The sequence below is a fragment of the Bombus pyrosoma genome, linkage group LG1 (assembly GCF_014825855.1).
Source record: "Bombus pyrosoma isolate SC7728 linkage group LG1, ASM1482585v1, whole genome shotgun sequence".
Taxonomy (NCBI): Eukaryota; Metazoa; Arthropoda; class Insecta; order Hymenoptera; family Apidae; genus Bombus; species Bombus pyrosoma.
The window spans coordinates 15,261,613-15,280,551 of record NC_057770.1 but is presented as its reverse complement, the minus strand read 5'-3'; the positions used below and the strand labels follow the sequence as shown (position 1 = coordinate 15,280,551).

The window sequence follows — 18,939 nt, the reverse complement described above, 5'->3', positions numbered from 1 at the left end:
TCATGATTCGTACGTGCCAGGACCTCTTAATGAAGACAACGCGATACGATCCGCAACGAATCTCGTCGGATCGTATAATAAGAGCGTATGCTTAATGAAACGGAAGATGCGGTCTGTGTGTGTAATCTGGATTTTTCACGTTTTCCACCGCAGTAATAATGGAAAAAGTTCTTACTCGACCGTACAGAAAGCCGAACGTGGTGATTCATCGCGGGAACACTGTGTTCCACCGAGAAGTATTGGTATGAGAGACCGGTCAGATTTAACCCGGAGATAGATATCGCGCGATAAATCGATCCCGTCGACAGGATGTTCGAGGCGTTATTGACGATTTAGTAAGTCGTTAGAAGGAACGACGCAGGTGCGGCGGCGGAAGAGAGTTTGATGGACACTTTGTGTGCGAGCGAGGGATAAACGGAGCGAGGCCGGTGATTACCGATCCTCGACGTGTTATTGATAACTTAATGAATCGTTCTCGTAGGGATCATGCGGATAAGAATAACACATGTGTATACGGAAAATGAGTATTCCATTAGTGCGTACTTCGATAAATTACCTATAGGTTATACATACATACAAATCCCGTGGCGAAACCGTAAAGGGATGATTTTTTTCGCGCGTGATTGTATTTCTTCTACCATTACTCTTTATTACTACCGATCATATTTTACAAAGTGGATGAATCGTGAGAGCACCGCGTTTTCTTGCGTTCGCGGATGCGGAGATCTTTTACGATGTTAACCAAGGGAGATATTATATGGAGAAAATTATTGGAATCGTTGAATTTTTGCAGAAGAATCGTAAGTCGCTTCTCCATTAGTACAGTATCTTTTTATTATGTGTAGTTTCGTAACGTATTGTTTATTAGTTACTCATTTTCTTAATCAGTGTTAACATTCATTTTTCAGCTTTTTTTTAAATTACATATATTTTATACTAGAAGTATTTTTACTTGAAATAGAAAAGAAAATTGTTGTTCACTCTGCAGTAATTGTTTTAATTCTCTAAGTCATTTCATCGAAACGCACAAAAGGATAAGAGTGGTACATTTGTGTGAAAGTAAACAGTGAAATAATTGCATCGTGTGTGTCAGTAGCAGCGAATCAATGCGGAAGGAGATTGAAAGAGTGATGAAAAAATGGTAATTTACGATACTCTTTATGAATTTCTTTAAAAGAAAAACCGTAGAACCATAACGACAACTGAAAATATTAATATTTAAGAAGCAGTAACAGCTTCGTTCCAAGAATTTTTGAATGCTATAACCGATAAGCCTCGTAAATCAGGAATACTGAAATCAATTACTCGTTAGGAAAGTGCTATGAATCACGTGGAAATTGCTTTGATTAAATAAATGACGTTTCGAAGAAATTACTTTGCGGTTGGAGCCTTATTTGAAAAACAACTTAATATATCCAATGATCATAACGCGAAGAAAGTTGCATCGAACTAAAACGATTTCTTCCTCGAACCATGAACAGAGTTCACTATAGAACGCTCGTCAGATTCACTTTACGCGATCGATCGATCTCGGTACTCCGTTAAATCGAATTTACTACCCTGCAACTGCCATCAATTCGAAAAGCCCATAAACCGACGTCATTGATGAAACAATTATCTAAAGATCATTCACACGGTACTCTTGTAAAGTCATTCGACGGTGATACTTTATTGTAACGATCACACTGGTGTACCGTGAATTCCAGAGACGCCAAGCTATCGAGGACGAAAGCGGCAAGCAACGGCACCTTATCATCGTGCTTCTTCGATCGATCGATTACAGCGAACGATCGTTCAAGGTCATCGATCCAGGATATATTTCTATGCCCATATGCACGTTGTAGATAGCGGTAGAAATAAGTACGGTGCCGCTATTTTGTAGCGCGTTTACTCGCATAGCGTTACACCAGTAGTTACATCATTACAAGGTAATGCCGAACGATGACGTATACCTGTATAGCGAATTACTATCGTAAATTAACGTTATAAGGCTACTGTACCTTTATTAGTTGACCTCGGACTACTCGATAGAATTCTTTTTTTTTTTCGATCTGAGACTCGATGTGAAATTTCTGAAATTATGTAAATCATATTTCATATAGTGTTATCCTTGTTACGATAATATTACGGACGTATTATTCGACATATTATGGAAACAGAATGTCATAAGGCTGTGCATTTGTCGGCTCTATATTTGCTAGGATTTTCTTTACAGACTCAAATTTATAGAATAGACTAGATTCTTTGGAGGAATTTTTAACTTGAGTAAATAGTATGTGATATAATTTAGCGATCCTTATGCTCCTTATCCTATTTATTCGATAGATTATAGAAATTCACAGTTGAATCTAAAAGTGCAATCAGTTCTGACAGACTTTGAGTTGAAATCTTAGATACAGAGAAGCTAATTTTAACTAGAACCATCACACCAGTCAAATTGACTGGTTTTACAATTTTATTTTAAAAGTCCTACTTCGTGTTATATTTTTTTCCACAATGATGTAATGACTTTCCCAATGATAACTAAAAGAATGATATAATGAATTTTATTTTCTTTTTTATGTATTTAAACTCAAAATAATTTTATATCAAGGCTACTTTTACCAATACCAGTCAAAATGACTGGTACTTGTCAAAGTGTAAAAGGGTCCTGTAATCAGTTTATCGAAGTCCAATTAATCAGTTTCCTCGTTTTCTACAACCTGTCATACGTTTCTTAAGTTTTTACCGCGTATCATTCGATATGATGATATCAGTTATCAGGAAAATTCCGGATCGATCGCTAGATGCTAGAAATACCACACCAGTCAAAATGACTGGTTCTACAATTTTATAAATTTGTCACCATCTCGTTTAGGGATTATGGTCCCAGATGGATTAATAAAACCAAAAATGTACTACATAACATGGAATTCCTTCTAAAGAAAGTAATATTTATTTATTTATTTTAGTCCGTGCCTTTCGGCTTTGGACGAACTTTCCATTTACATTTCTTACATTTATTGTATTGCACTCCTTAGCATATTCTTATCTCTAGTCGCTAAAACTAATGACTAGAAACTATTGCCTCCTTGCTGTGCTACCTTCTTGTCCTTCCTCCCCGTCTTGTACTGTCCTTGCCCTTCTCTTCTCCATTATTGCTTTTAATTCCATTAGTCCTTCTCCAATTTTCCTTTTTGGTCCTCCAATTTTCCATGTCTTTTGGTCCTCCCGTTATTTCGCATTCTTCTATTACATGTCTCAGGTCTTCTTCTTCCTTTTCACATAGTCTGCACCTTTTTCCTCCCTCCTCTTTCCAGTGTTCCCTCGCTTTGATCTCGTTTCCACACCTGAATCTGGCTATAATTTTCCTGTCCTTCCACTTCATCCTCCCTTCCAAGTACTTTGGTATCTCATCTTTGGTTATATTTCTGTAGTATCTGTTATATTTGGATTCCCTTGTCCTTTTCCTCCTCTCTTCTGTTTCTCTCTTCCTTCTTTCTTCTATAATTTGGTCTCCTGCCCAACTTTCTAGCTCTTCTCCTGCTTCCCTCTGTGTCCCTCCATTTTTCACCTCTTCTAGTCCCTCCTTTCTCTTTCTTGCTCTTTTCCCTTCCTAGCCATTTCCCCAGTTTCTCTCTCGTTCCTTTATGCACTCTTTTACCAGCTCCTTTTTCGATTCTAGGGTTTTCTCCTCCTTACCTTGCTGCTCTTTTTAATGATTTTTCCTTGATTTCTATCAGTATGTAGTTTTATGTTGTCCTATCTAAACCTAAGATCCATTTCACGTACCCTCTTTTTATCCTATCTAGCCTTTCTTCCATGTTCCAGCCCCATATCTCTGCTCCAAACTAAAGAAAGTAATAAATCGATAAATATAAAAATATTCTATTATTACGTATTTCTTAAAGACCAGTCATTTTCACTGATTTTGGTAGAAATACCTTGGTGTTAACTATCCCTGATTGATTTCCTTTTTGCGGAGGTTGAATTATTGTTGCGTTATAAATATTTTATATAAAAAATAGAATTATTCATATACTTTGACAATCTTAACTCTTTATCCTACTAAATTATATATAAACAATTTTTTCTCGGAGGAATATTATTATCATTTTTTCTTTAAAATACGTTCTTCTAATTTATCTTCACAATTTAAATTCTATTTCTAAGAGAGAAGCTATTTTTCAAGACGGTCTGTAACCAGACGTCTGTGAGATCATGATACGCACGACTGCTCAAAGTGATATCATTTTACTTCGTTTAACCGCGACAGTCGTATCAACCTCAAGGATAAATGGTCCTTGAACGCTGTCTTCTGTCTCAAAATTCGTGTCTCGCTCGAATGGTTTCCTATTCTCAAGGGATTCATTGTTCCTCGAGTTCCCACAGATTCTGTCAGTTCTTTGAAATACCGTAACGAAACAATGAAAATCGAATGTCTTTCCGCTTTGTAATCGGACGGAACCGTGAAACAGGAACGCCACGAAACTTGGAATTAATAAAGAACGGTAAAATGTCATTAACAGGGGAAAACATCACGAGACTAACTTCCTGTTCGGGTCCTGGCAATTAGCGTTCCGTTTTTCAGCTCGACCCGGTTATTGTCCTCAAGAAATCGTTGTATCTTTCTTAACTTTATCGGATTAACTTTTATTTCCATGAAACGCGCGATAAATGCTCCTAATTCCTCGAAAATATTGTTTAACCCATTGTACTTAAAATGTTGTATGTTTACGAGAGGAGAAATTATAATTCATTAGAATTTTTCCTTTTAAATTTGATATCTGTAGGCAGTGATAACTATTATTAAGCTACAGATGTTTATAAATTTAGGCGAAATTTAAATGTGTAAAGGTATATAGGGTGTACATCATTTGAAAAAATATACAAAATATTCAAAGCATAATACAATATTTAGACAGTGAAATAAACTTCTATTTAGGTGCCATTTTTTAGTTATATTTCTAAAAATATATATTTGTATAAATATACCCAGTGTAGAACTGAGGATTCTATCTGAGAAAAGAGGTATACTTTTGTGAAGAAATAAGCAAAAAGAACTAACATCTGCATACATACGTCACTTACTATCACGTTGATACAGCATTAAAATCATCCTAGTGGTCATTTCTAAGTTTTCGTTAATTTGAGCCCCATGAGTAACATTGCCATTGTATTTCTTAGCGGACAATCGACAATGTTAAAGTGAAGACCACATAAATATTGAAAAACCTGCGCAATATAAATCATAGTACTGTGTAACAATATTCAAGGAAGGACATTATCTCAGTAAGCAGAGAGATGATAAATTACAAGCTCGTAACTTGTCGCTACGATCTGACTTTCAAATGCGTAACTGTACGGCCAACCGCGGGTGGATGGAGCAAAGTGAAGTTTCAACCAAGCACGTTTCTCACAGACGCGGAATCGCCGACGGCGAGGATCGTGGCAGATCGCGAGCGACCGCGAATCGCGCCAATTACCTTCCCTCTCGCGATGCGAATCCTTAGGCCATTTAAAGATTTTCCGCTGTGCCGAAGGCGACTGAAAACCTTCCAAGATTCGCCGCCCGCTACCTGACGCCTGAATAACGGAATTGAAAGACGATCACTTCCCGATCTGCCCTCCAGCCACTCTTACACTCCGTCTCTCTATCATTGTCCGTTTCTTTTGCCCTGACTTCATTTCACTTCGTAATTTCCGACGAAGAAGAAACTGCCGCACTGAATTGGACTCACTACCTTCGCGCCATGGTGGTGATTTTACCTTGGTGCCTCGATTCCATCGTAATTTTTCACCTGTTGATCAGAGCAGACGAAATGTATATGTTAACGCTAACATATATATTTGCAAAATCTAGAATTTCATTTTCTAAGTAAAATTGACTTATCTTTATTCATATTTAATTGTATGATCTGGTTAACGGGTTCATGTATGTAGTAGTGTAACTTTACTCCATTCGAGACTAATCTCTGATTAAGGGACAATTCCCAGGAGCTGGTATTTTGAAGTTTTAAATCTAACTTGATTCTTAATTCTTTTAAAATAAATAAAATTTCATTCTTCAATAAATTCTACATTTAATTGTATAAGAACAGGCGTGTATTACATTAACACGTTGACTGCCACGACATTTGTATTCGGGTGTCAGCAAAGTTTCTGGTCAGGCCACGAAACTCATATTCGGGTATCGCTTATTCGACTACTTGCGAAGGATCGTCGCAGGTATTTGAAAAGATATTCCATAATAATAAAACTGTTGAATTGTTATAAAAGTAATACGAAAATGGTTTGTTATAAAAGTAATACGAAAATGGTTTATTAAAAAAATTATTTAGCATGTAAAACTTTAAGGCATTCTATACATAGCTGAGGTTGGTCGGAACAATTTGGTCAATAAGTTGTTGTTTTCTTCAAATTCTTTCGTGCCTTTGTTCGGTCCATTCGACGTTTTTTATTCGCATAACATAGTTTGCATGCGCGTCTAATGCTTCTTCCGCAATCATAAGCCTCGTAAAAGCTCTCTTTTTCACTGCTATCTGACTCACTAAGAAATAAGTTTTCAATTTTTCTTCTCGACATTGTAAGGAATTAGGGCAGAGATTTTAAGTTATACCGTTCGTTGCTCGGCCAAGATTCAACCTGTTTTTGTAGAAAGTAGAGAAATGAGAAACACATGCGAAGGAATGGAAACAAAAGAAACGAGAGATAAGACCACCAGATGAACGACTCGCATTATGAAAATATCGATGGGAGCACCGAGCAGAGAACGCTTGGTACAGCTGCACGCGTGGCCTGACGGAGATTTTTTTGAAAACAGGCGTGACAGTCAACGTGTTAAACGAGAACTTTTCAGAGATTTCAAGTGATATTTTTTTATTTGGATCTCTGAGCGAAGTAGTTTTCCTCTCTTATTTATTTCTTCTACTAAATATTAGGTTGTCCGAAAAATTTCTTTCGTTTTACAAGGAAACAATAGACGCACAATGTTTCTTGTTTTATATTAGTTTATTGAATTATGCACGAATATAATAATACAAATATAACGAAATGGATTATATCTAATTCAATAAAATAATATAAAACAGAAATTGTTGTTCATCTATGATCATCTTATGAAACGAAAGAAACTTTTCGGACAACCTAATATATATCATCCACTTTTTCCCTCAACACCTGACATGGTAATTCTTCGGACAGAAACGAGATTAATCAGTTAGCTGCACTTATTCTCATAGAAATCTCTGGTATAATTGAGGTTAGCTTGGAACAACTTCAGCCAAAATGTCGATCAGTGACCGAGATCAAAACATTGGCGTTCAGTGATAAACGCATCGCTCGCGAAATGTCGCAGTCGCCCACGCTTGTGTGTATCTCGTGCGCGCACGTTAACTGCCTCGTGATTAACGGCGACTTCTTCGAGGATCTCATGCAACAACGTTTACTACCTATAAATAGCTCTATAAATAGCTGGATACTTTTCTAGATTATTATAAATATACAAAATATAAACTGGTTTAAGAAAACATTCAAACACTTAGCTAACGAGCTTTTTGAATTTTTATAAACACTATAATGAAACATGTCTATTATCATTATATAGTAAAATCTGAAACTATTTATTTTCGGTTTAAATTTTGCAGAATATTTGATCTAAATTATAACAAGAAGTGAAGAATTAGCAATAAAGAAAAATGTTCTTCAGCTATTATGTTGAAGATATATAATAACACATAACAAGATATATAACAAATATACAACAAAAAATTCTTTTCAGAAATTTCTTTTCGTTTTAAATTTTGCAGAATATTTGATCCAAGTTATAACAAGAAGTAAAAAATCCACAATAAAGAAAAATGTTCTTCAGCCGTAACGTTGAAGATATATAATAACACATAACAAAATATATAACAAATATACAACAAATAATTCAAAATTTTGATCGATGCACGCTGGATGTCCAATTATGGACGACAACTTACTTACAATTAGTCTCTCGAGGCGGTCATCCCATAGCTAACACCTTCCGCTCCATTTAGCCGCGCCGCCAGCAAACAAATAATAATTACGTATAGCGAACAGGATGATTCGTTCGCATAACGCAAACAAGAAAACCATACGAAATGCCTTAACAAGAGCTGGTCACGGCTTTTACCGTCTTCCCTTCCGGCGTTCTGTCGATCCTGATCCGTGAGACCCGCGTTGCTTACGTTCTATGTCGTCCTTTAAGCTATAATATATTGGTCTTAATTGCTTCCTGATTCGTAAACGCGATGTTTCTTTGGACCAGCTTTGGACGTGAAGGGGCTGTGTTGTGTGATACTTTGATGGCCATTCAGGTTATATTTGATTCTTTGAGAAATAGTACAGTCAAACGTGATAGTAGCAGTTATTTAAATTAAAATTGTGGAGGACGATTAAACGAGTTGGTGTCTATGGTGATGAAACAAGTTGATATTTGTGCTGTCAGATGTGTTTGAAAGTATTTATAAATATGTGGCGATACTTGACAGCACAAATACCGCCACTCGACAGTAACTATCAACGGACGACGGCAGCGCAGTAGTTAGCGCCTTAGGTTACGAACGTTCGGAACCCGGGATCGAATCCCGGCGACCGAAGATCCGATTTTTCTTCTACGATTTTTAAATAGGAAGAAAATACAGCAATACCCCAGCAACAAGCGACAACATCTATAGCCAGCAGCAACTATTATTATCACCGACAACATATATTCGCCTCAAATATATAATACAGAATACAAAGTCAACCGTAGATCGCTCGATACTGGTCGCTATAAGAATGCTCGATGATACTAACTGATAACTGATCCGCTTAAAGACTTGAGGTTGGTTGTTGGTGAAGGTCGCCCACAAGAAATACTCTTGATGTTCAACAATAAAGGTTTATTAAACTATTAACAATCAACAGCCAACAATTTACGATCAACAATTAACGATTAACTATCAAGAGTTAATAATCACGTATTTCGGCTTGTGTTTGCTTCGCTAGGACGCTAAACCTTTCGCACTTCGCAGCTTGGGGCAGAATGAATCTTTGGTTCGAAACCAAACGGATTCTTTTCTTTGTTGCCCCTCGATATCCCCACTACGCACGCGTTTATTAATGTCCGCGACAGTTGCTGCGTATGCATTCTTCCGAATATTCGGTGAAAGAACCGTAGGGATATCGATGGTACATTAGGCAAGTCGGTCTTTTACGCTTTGAAGGTATAGCACTTTGTGTCGCGAAGCCGTTGGAAAGTTCCGTGGTCGAGTGCCGCCACAGACTGATTACTGATTGATTCGCTCTAAAGACTGCGTACTGATTGCTGATATAAGAATGCTCGAGACTGATTGACTAACCGATTCGCTACTTACTGACTCCTCCAAACACTAATTCTCTTAACGTGTTTGGTTATTTATAGTGGTCGGGGGAGTGTCGGAAAGTTTAAATTCAACTTCGATTGATGGTTGTACGTAGCGGGGACATTGTTTTGCCCGGAGTTTGTTTGTCGCTAGGTTTGATATGTCAAGACGATGTGAATGTCCCAAGGCAAAACAATAAAATTGTTCTCTGATTCATGTGCCGCTACAAAATTATAAAAAGTTCTAAGAATATCGCGTAAACAAACTAATTGAAAATAAAAAATCTGAAATGTAAATAGACAAGGCACGAATGTAAATAAACAAGTGGAAAGCATAAAGGAACAAGCCCAAGAGTAAACAAACGGATCAGGATTGAACACGCAACTACTATTAGGTCGTCCGGAAAGTTCTTCTCACGTTCACCGCTCAAGGCCTTATCTCGCTTTGCTTAAGTAAACAAACCACCAGATTACTCTATCGTCAATCGTGTGGTGACTAGTTATCGTCTGGTAAGGCAAGAGAACGGTTCTCGACGTTAGTAGAAAGTGTATCGAGTATTTTTTTCGTGGTGGAAGATGGAAGACCAAAAGCTTTACTGCTTCACTGCTTCAAAAAAGACAGAACGCCTAAAAACACTGCAAAGGAGATTTGTGACGTTTATGGTGATCGGTCTATAACTGTTCACTCCGGAATTGATTTAGGAGGTTTAGAGCTGGAAATTTTAATCTGAAAGATGAAGATCGCAGCGGACGTCCATCCACCACTAATACTGACCTTATCAAGGCCTACCTCGATAAAAACCCAAGGTCTAGTGTTCGTGAGATAGCAGATGCTTTAAACATTCCGCGGACAACGATTCATGAGCATTTATCAAAGCTTGGGTACGTTAATCGCTACGAAGTGTGGGTCCCCCATCAACTGACGGAGAGCAATCTCCTAAATCGAATTTCGACATACGATTTGCTAATTCAGCGCAACAAAAGAGAGCCATTTTTGAAAAAGTTAATCACTGGGGATGAAAGTTGGATTCTCTACGACAACACTGCGCGCAAGTGATCTTGGTCGAGTCGAGATAAGTGTCCTCCAACGGTAGCAAGACCTGGACTTCAGCCGAAGAAGGTGCTGCTTTCAATTTGGTGGGACTGTAAGGGTATCCTCTACTACGAACTACTTCCGGAAGGGCAAACGATCAACAGTGAAAAATATTGCACCCGACTCGAAAAACTTAAGGAAGCCATTATTACAAAACGTCTTGAAGTGGTGAACAGACGTGGCGTCGTGTCCCACCACGATAACCCGAGGCCACACGTTTCTTTAGCGGTGCGAACGAAACTTCTAGAGTTTGATTGGGATGTTTTACCACATCCTCCATACTCTGCATACCTCGCACCATCCAACTATTATTTGTCTCTCTCTCTAAAGAATTTTTTTCGCAATAGAAAATTGAAATCAGTAAACAAAGTGAAAAACGGCCTCGAAGAATATTTTAAAAGGAAGCCAAGGGAATTTTGGAAAAATGGCACTATAAGGCTCCCGGAGAGATGGCAGAAGGCGGTAGGAGAGAAAGGATCATACATTATTTAAGAAAGGTACACAAAAGGAAATATATTTTATATTTACTTCCTATTTAAAAGAACTTTCCGTACAACCTAATATCATGTAAAGTAGCGTCTAATTAATCAGTCAGCCGTTCTTTGAAAAGTGTGTACCTAAAATGTGTCGCAAAAAGTAAGCGATGACGAGTATAGTCGTCAAACACAGAGTATATGTGACTGTCGTAATATAAAATTAAGTTGTAATACTGTAAAATGACTTTTATTTTTTAATTTTATTACTGACAGGGCTCGCGATAACACAAAATATTGCCATTTCTTCATGACGAGTATACTCGTCAGAAACAGCTGACTGGTTAATTGAAATAATCATTCAGCTTATCGCTGAAAGAATTCGCAAGATTGATTTCACGTGCCACGTTTTTAATCGAGATCTTTCGCTCGTGGGAAGTTGTCGATTTCCGCGAGAAGCTGCAGCGTTGCAATTAACAGCCCAGAAATGAACCTCATCCCTGCCGTTACGAAGAGTTAACGTGTACACGCGTTTATGTCGATAACAGAAATTACATCGGTTCCGACCGCCTCATTACCACCTGTATCATAGTAATCATCGTGAATGCGTGTTTATTGGGAAATAATGTCTAGAGCAAACCAATAGGAAAACCAACACTCCGGAAACATATTTTTCAACCGACCCAGATAAATTGGAATTTTTGTTAGTCAGAGGTATGTCTCTATTTTATACGAAAATATAATTCCTCGAATTTTCTGCCAACCTAAATTTAATCTTAAATTCTTTTCTATCTAACCTAGTAACAAGATGGTTCTATTAATAGTATCTACTAGCTTTTGACCGCCACTTCGTTCAGTATACAGAACAATCTTTTCCTTTCGCACTACATAGCTTATGAGCTGAATGATTGTTTTATTTTTCTCTGTTCGATCTACAAACACAGCCCGTCAACTGTTTTATTATACGTAGCAGCTATTTGAAGATTTCTGAACGGGGTTGTACATACATCACATATCGAAGACTGAAAATTAGAGTGACGTAAGTCAAAGTTTTAAAAGAATTATCCTTTTAATTTGACAGTTAATCAAATTACAGTTTCATTTCGCGATATATTTTATTAACTCCAAAAGATATATTCAAGCTTTTTTACAATAATAAAAATACAACAGTGCTTTATGAAAAAAATAAGCAAACTATGATTTTTAGACCACAATATGTCCTGAATATATCAAAGGAAAACCAACAAACCACACAGGGTTAGACTCGAGTGAGATCGATGTGAAAGAAAGAGACCCGTTACATCGGCGTCGTAGAAAGGAAGTCGATGAAGTGCAACCAACCACGTAGAAGAGGTAGATGGCGAAAAACGAAGCCTGGAGAAGGAGGAAGTGAAAAAACAAAAGGGGAGGAACGAATTCATCGGTTCGCTCTATGAGAACAAAAGTGACACGAATCCTAACGGGTTAACGTCTTTCCATCTCTTACAAGATTCAGCATTGTCAAGTTCATTGCGCTACTCTCTCGTGAACATGACTCATTGATCATTCTATTTCTTCTACTCTTGTTCTGGGAACATTATGGAAGCTTGCAGGAACTTGGCGAGTGTCACGAGTCAAAAAGTGGTGAAACGCGTTCCGTATGCGAGACACGCGTTTGCTGACGCATCGACGAGGATTCCCTCGATCCTGCGGGCCGATTAGGCCAAGTCACGCTTGGCAATGATCCGATTATGGTTTCCCGCGATCCTATCCGTCCGTTGTCTTTCGTTATTATCGCGAATTCGCGTCGGTCCGCGGCCTGTTACCGCGTGAACAAACGTGCACGTTCCGAGTCCGCTTCACGTTCTCAGGCTGCTTGGCTTACCTTGGATAATCACAGAGAACCTGGCATTTTTTTGGCATAGGGAACGGTGTCTAGACTAGAAACGTGTGTAGACTGGAAATCTTTAGGATAATTGTCGAAATCTTGTACATCAAATTCTGATTCGATATGGACAAATTTGTTATTTTTGTCTCTACTGAGAGAAACCAACAAATTTCGAAAGTTTACTTCTGTCTAAAATGTCTGGTTTCTTCATATTTGTTAAACGTTACAGATTTTTTAAATCTTCTTTGTTCCCTTCACAGGTTATTTTTGTTATCTAGCTATAATTTTTTCAGAAGGACAATTACTAAATGATTTTTATAAATATTTCGCTTTGGAAGATGAACGAACAATAGAAAATTTGAATTCGACGATAAAAAAATTAGCGGGCTGACGCAAATAGCAATATGCTAAAATGACAATATTCATATTGCATGATTTTGTGATGTATGCTCACAGGCAATTATTAATGCCATTGTATTTCAAATGCAAATGAAAACTCAAATATCAAATAAGTGCTGCTATATTCTATATGGCAATTGAAATATAATTTAAATCTACCTTGTCTCTAACACTGCAATAGCTAAACTAATCAAGTAACATAAAAAAAAGTTGTTTCTACAGAAAGCTTTCTGTAAAAAGAAATAGAAAAGTTAATGAAACCAAACAACTTTGCGACAGTACTTGAAATTAGCATACCTATTCATATATATTAACATATTCATAGCATCTAAAGTAGTTATTAGAATGCATCTAAACTGGTCATTAGAATGCATTAGAACTTGTAGATTATTAATTTGCTCGTGTCATCGAATAAATAAAAGGTGCCTACGAGAATTGCACTGCTAACTCTTCAGAGTACATAATTCTAATTTTGCCTTTAATTGATTTGTATGTCTTTACATTTGAATACGTGTATTACATTCATCTATATTGCCTCTTTAGTATTGTATAAACAGTAATTAAAATAGTTATATAAAATATTATAAAATTATAGAATTTCGGAAATATCTTCTTCTTCAGGTAAAGAAAATAATTGTTTTCAGAAAACAGAAAGTAATTATTTTGAGCGTAAAATTCTAAAATTTGGAAAATATATTATTAAACTAATGAAAATGTTTCCTTCTTTTTGTTCCAGATACGCAATCGTGTGGCTTTTAACAGTGGCAACGCTTCGATGTCAGGTAGATCAGGACTGTTTAAATAAAAAATGACTATTTAAAATTTGTATCTTTTATGAGGACTAAAGTTAAAGGTAAATTTTGAAGGCAACGAATCACGAGAACGGAGAGGGCGATGGAAACGCGGAAGACTCCGTGTTGGACGAGACAACCGAGGATTATTGGGCCGGAAGTGGATCTGGTCCCGAGGATGACGACTCGCTTCACAATGAAACCAGGGAAGCGTTAACGCATGAGGCCAGCGATCACGATGCTGTGAGTATTTTTACGAAGTCGAAGTTGATTCGACGAAGCGTCAGTTCCACGATGCATATTCACGTAGCAAATTCTTCATCTTCATCGAATCATTTCCACCTGAATTGCGCCGGTGAAGTCTATAGCATCATTTACCTCCATTTTTTAAGAACATTGGTAGTTCCTGTGTAAGGAAACTTAAGAATTTTTTTATTCAAGTGAAAAGAGAAAAGTAAAAGAATTTTCTGTATTTGCAAATTTTCCTATATTTTAGAACAGTGATACCATCATCTTATCGAATAAAATTATATTATTTGATACAAAAAACTATTATAATCCTTTACAATTTTTATTAGAGACGTACAAAATTGAAAGATTTTGAAGTTAAAAATTAACCCAATTGCGGAGGAAAGAAGATTGAGAAATGTTGTCTGTTTTAATAATCTATTGCTTTAAACCGATTTCCTAAAAAGTTTAAATTTACTATTTATATTATTCTTTTAGCAGAGCGACGGTATCTCTTCGGCATCGATTATGCTAGGTAAGAAGAGAAGTGATTGACGCGTGTTTGACTAGTAAGCCGAAGGTTAATCCCCCTAATCAAACGGTTCTATAGAAACGGCTGGTTATTTTTCATTTTGTGAAGTGATAAATCATTATTTTCTAAGAATCTACACATTGCAAACTTGGACAGTTTTTTGAACGATAATCAACAACATTTTTTCCTACTTGGAGTATCCAGTGGACGAGATACCTGTGCATCAACGAAACAAATCACAACAGAAGAAACTATAAAAAGCACCGATGAACGTATTTTCTGTAATCTAGTACAACCACAAGAGAATTCTTCTGGTTAAAACCGGGAATTACGGATCATATGGAATTCGCAAGAAACATTAAACGATGAGATAATCAGGTTCGGTTGATGAACAGGTGTAGGTCAGGGACAATCTCCGAGATACGATAGGTACGTTCACCTAGCTCTCATCTGACCGATCATAGCTCGACTAATGACTTTCGTCGCCCTAACCACGCGACCGTTAATCATCGCATGAGCGCTCGTGTCATGATGAGACTCGAGAGCCATCGACAACAGCCCGCAGAAAGATCTTGTCTTAAAATACGCTATCCACGGATGTCACGTCGAGTTTACTATGACACGTAGTCGATCCACAATGATATTTAACGAAGAAGACGACTGAAGGTATCTGAAGAAGATAAAATATCAATGAAGATTTGATCTTAAGTATCAAACGTAAAAAATTATGTAGAAAATCAATATTGTTAAAAAGGTATTTTTGAGTCTCAAATTCTTATTTTTCTCATAAGGTGAAAAATCATCGTCTTTCGGGAGAAGCATTCCAAGTATTCTTGTTATATCGAGCTTATAATATGTAGAGGATTTCGAATATATTTATATTATATTTAACGTAGCGAATTAATATATTTAATTATAAAGACAATGGGAGATATTTCGAGAAAATAAAATATTGAAGATCTTCCGATTTTAAATGGGCATCGAGCATAGAAAATAAGAAAATTACAACTTTCAAAATGATAAGAGTCTTACAACTTTTTATTTTTCACAAGATATCCAGTTCCAGAAGAAATATTTCTAATATTCTCATCGGATCGAATTTATTATGATAGATATTTAGATAAATTTACTACGATAGAAGATTCAGAATTATATTTAACAATGAAAAGGATAGAAAATTGGTTGAGATAATTCAATAAAGTTTTGATCCTTAGGATGAGCTATATTTTAAGCATCAAGCACTAACGTTTCAAAATCACAATTTCTGGAAGGCTATTTAGGTCTCAAAATTCTATTTCTTACAAGAACAAGAGATTCAGAATTATATTTAACAATGAAAAGGATAGAAAATTGGTTGAGATAATTCAATAAAGTTTTGATCCTTAGGATCAAGCACTGACGTTTCAAAATTACAATTTGTAGAATGCTATTTAGGTCTAAAAATTCTATTTCTTACAAGAACAAGAGATTCAGAATTATATTTAACAATGAAAAGGATAGAAAATTGGTTGAGATAATTCAATAAAGTTTTGATCCTTAGGATGAGCTATATTTTAAGCATCAAGCCCTGAAGTTTCAAAATCACAATTTGTAGAATGCTATTTAGGTCTCAAAATTCTATTTCTTACAAGAACAAGAGATTCAGAATTATATTTAACAATGAAAAGGATAGGAAATTGGTTGAGATAATTCAATAAAGTTTTGATCCTTAGGATGAGCTATATTTTAAGCATCAAGCCCTGAAGTTTCAAAATCACAATTTGTAGAATGCTCTTTAGATCTCAAAATTCTATTTCTTACAGGAACAAAAGATTCAGAATTATATTTAACAATGAAAAGGATAGAAAATTGATTGAGATAATTCAATAAAGTTTTGATCCTTAGGATGAGCTATATTTTAAGCATCAAGCCCTGAAGTTTCAAAATCACAATTTGTAGAATGCTATTTAGGTCTCAAAATTCTATTTCTTACAAGAACAAGAGATTCAGAATTATATTTAACAATGAAAAGGATAGAAAATTGGTTGAGATAATTCAATAAAGTTTTGATCCTTAGGATGAGCTATATTTTAAGCATCAAGCCCTGACGTTTCAAAATCACAATTTGTAGAATGCTATTTAGGTCTCAAAATTCTATTTCTTACAAGAACAAGAGATCATCCAGAGTGAAAAGGCGCGCTTCCTGGATATTCCTGAAAGCCGAAAAGAAAGATCTAAACGATCCATTTCCGTGGAAACCGAACACTTTAGCCTAACCCTGTTGCCAAACACGTTGGACGTTCCACCTCGCAAGCGTTTCTCAAAACGATACCTCTAAAGACGTTTCGAAGTATCCTCCGGCTTCCCATAAAGCAAAGAGACAGAAGATACCACGAAGGAGCGATGCTGTTAGCCATTCTAGTAGCCCATAAACGCCGTTCAAGTTGCAGAAGAAGTTCCAGAAATGTCAGAAAAGTGGAATCCATGAAAAGCTATAATCTCCCAAGAAAGAGCACAAATAGGAGAACGAAAAGGAAAATGACGAGAATACTGCGTGTAAGTTGCTCGCGCGGAGAGTTGATTCGGGTGGAGAACGCACGAACTGGAATCCGAGAAAGAATCTCAGCTCGTTGTTAGAGCTGGCAGCAGACGAAGAAACGAGGTAAAAAGAGGCGAGAGATCGGCGAAGAAGAGCGTGTAACGACACGATTGTTTCCACTGGTACCGACATATGGAGGCTATTTGCAGTACTTTTTGCGTAGCCTGGCGTTTACCACCAACCACGTGCCGCCTCCTACCTGATCCGGCTTAGAGAGAATACTAGTGATGAATTCTGAAACATTTCGAATTTGTGTTATAGTAAACATTTCCAATCGCTTCAAAAATGATGCGAAATTTAAAACTCTTAGAAAACATGATCGTCTTAGAAGTCTTGAGCATCTCGATAGGATGGAAAGTCTCGAAAGTTTGCATAGGTTTGAAAGGTTGATGAGTATACACGCAAGGAAGGGAAAGGCTTTTTTGAAAAGTCCTGTGAAACTGTCTTTCTATTATGGTTTCTATAATTGCAACAGATTCCAGAGGTCCCGTAAGACGACTTATTCCACAAGAATTATGCTCTTTTTCGTTTACGGTGCATGTTGCAATCCGCTTCTCTTCTTATTGTTCTTTCTCCCCTCTGGATTTTGCGTGCCACGTTTGCAAGGCGAAACAGCCTCGTAAAACTGAAGATCAGAAACAAAACTGATATTCAGTCACAGATAGACTTCGTTTCCACGATTTCTTATAATCCAGGTTACCAATCTCCGAATCGCGAAGTATTTTCTGAGGATTGGTTTTTAAAGATCGTTATAATTATTTTTCAAGATTCTTCGCATTCATTTCAATATAGTTGCATTATTCTGTTCGTGAAATAACACTGAGGTTTCTAGGAAGAAAGTACATCGTATTGCGTCTCATAACCATAAAACCACCCAAAAACTTTTAATTTTTTTATATTAACGTAATATATAAGAATGTATTTTATATATTAAATTTGTGAAGAGGAAGAATTTATATTCTTGTTTCATAACTATGACACTAAAATAGCAGAATATTTTATTATACGAAAATTAAACTAAAAACACAGTAACATGAAATTGTAACAATAAGTTCCTCAAGTGAACTTTCATAACTGTTCAATTTGTTAGACTTATAGTTAGATTTCCTCATGTTATATCTCTCATACCTCGTACCTGTTCAAGAATTGAAAATTTATGGTAGTCTTATCCTTATGAAACGTAGCTCCATATAAACTATATAAAATAGAGGAGGTGGCAGAAATTCACAATTTGAGGAAGGTTGTATAACATTGGTTTAAGAACTTCGTTGCAAAGTACTACGAACTGCAATAACCATCTTCCACATAGACACGACTTTTCTCTTGAAACATTTATCGGCTAACTCTGGTGCACGCTGGTAGATCCATAAGACACGTGCACCAAGTGATACAGAAAACGAGGAAGAGGAGAAGGAAGATTGCTGGAGATGGTGGAACAAATGGAAGTCACGGGTTACGCGACAAGCGAAACCAAGTATTATCCTGACGCGCGTGCACTGCAATCGTACAAGAACAAGAACCCGATGTTCCAAGGTGTTCACACAACACGTGAGGAACGAGCTTGCCAAGCGTCCATCGTACAGTTCTTTTCCTTCTCACCTCGTCGTTTTCCCTTTTCCTTTGTAACCA

General features: G+C 36.7%; 1 protein-coding gene across 2 annotated transcripts in view; it reads left to right on the top strand.

The window, feature by feature from the left end:
- LOC122570944 overlaps window positions 1-18,939 on the top strand; it is a 90,755-nt gene that overhangs the window by 59,164 nt on the left and 12,652 nt on the right. The window contains exons 1-5 of one of the 2 annotated variants that reach the window (XM_043734006.1): window positions 9,860-10,939; window positions 11,886-11,954; window positions 12,123-12,338; window positions 13,918-13,963; window positions 14,048-14,215. In XM_043734006.1, coding sequence (XP_043589941.1) covers window positions 12,241-12,338; window positions 13,918-13,963; window positions 14,048-14,215 — 312 coding nt within the window. In that variant the 5' untranslated portion in view covers window positions 9,860-10,939; window positions 11,886-11,954; window positions 12,123-12,240. Of the gene's footprint in view, window positions 1-9,859; window positions 10,940-11,885; window positions 11,955-12,122; window positions 12,339-13,917; window positions 13,964-14,047; window positions 14,216-18,939 lie in introns of those variants that run through there. The other variant, XM_043734016.1, reaches the window with a different exon arrangement.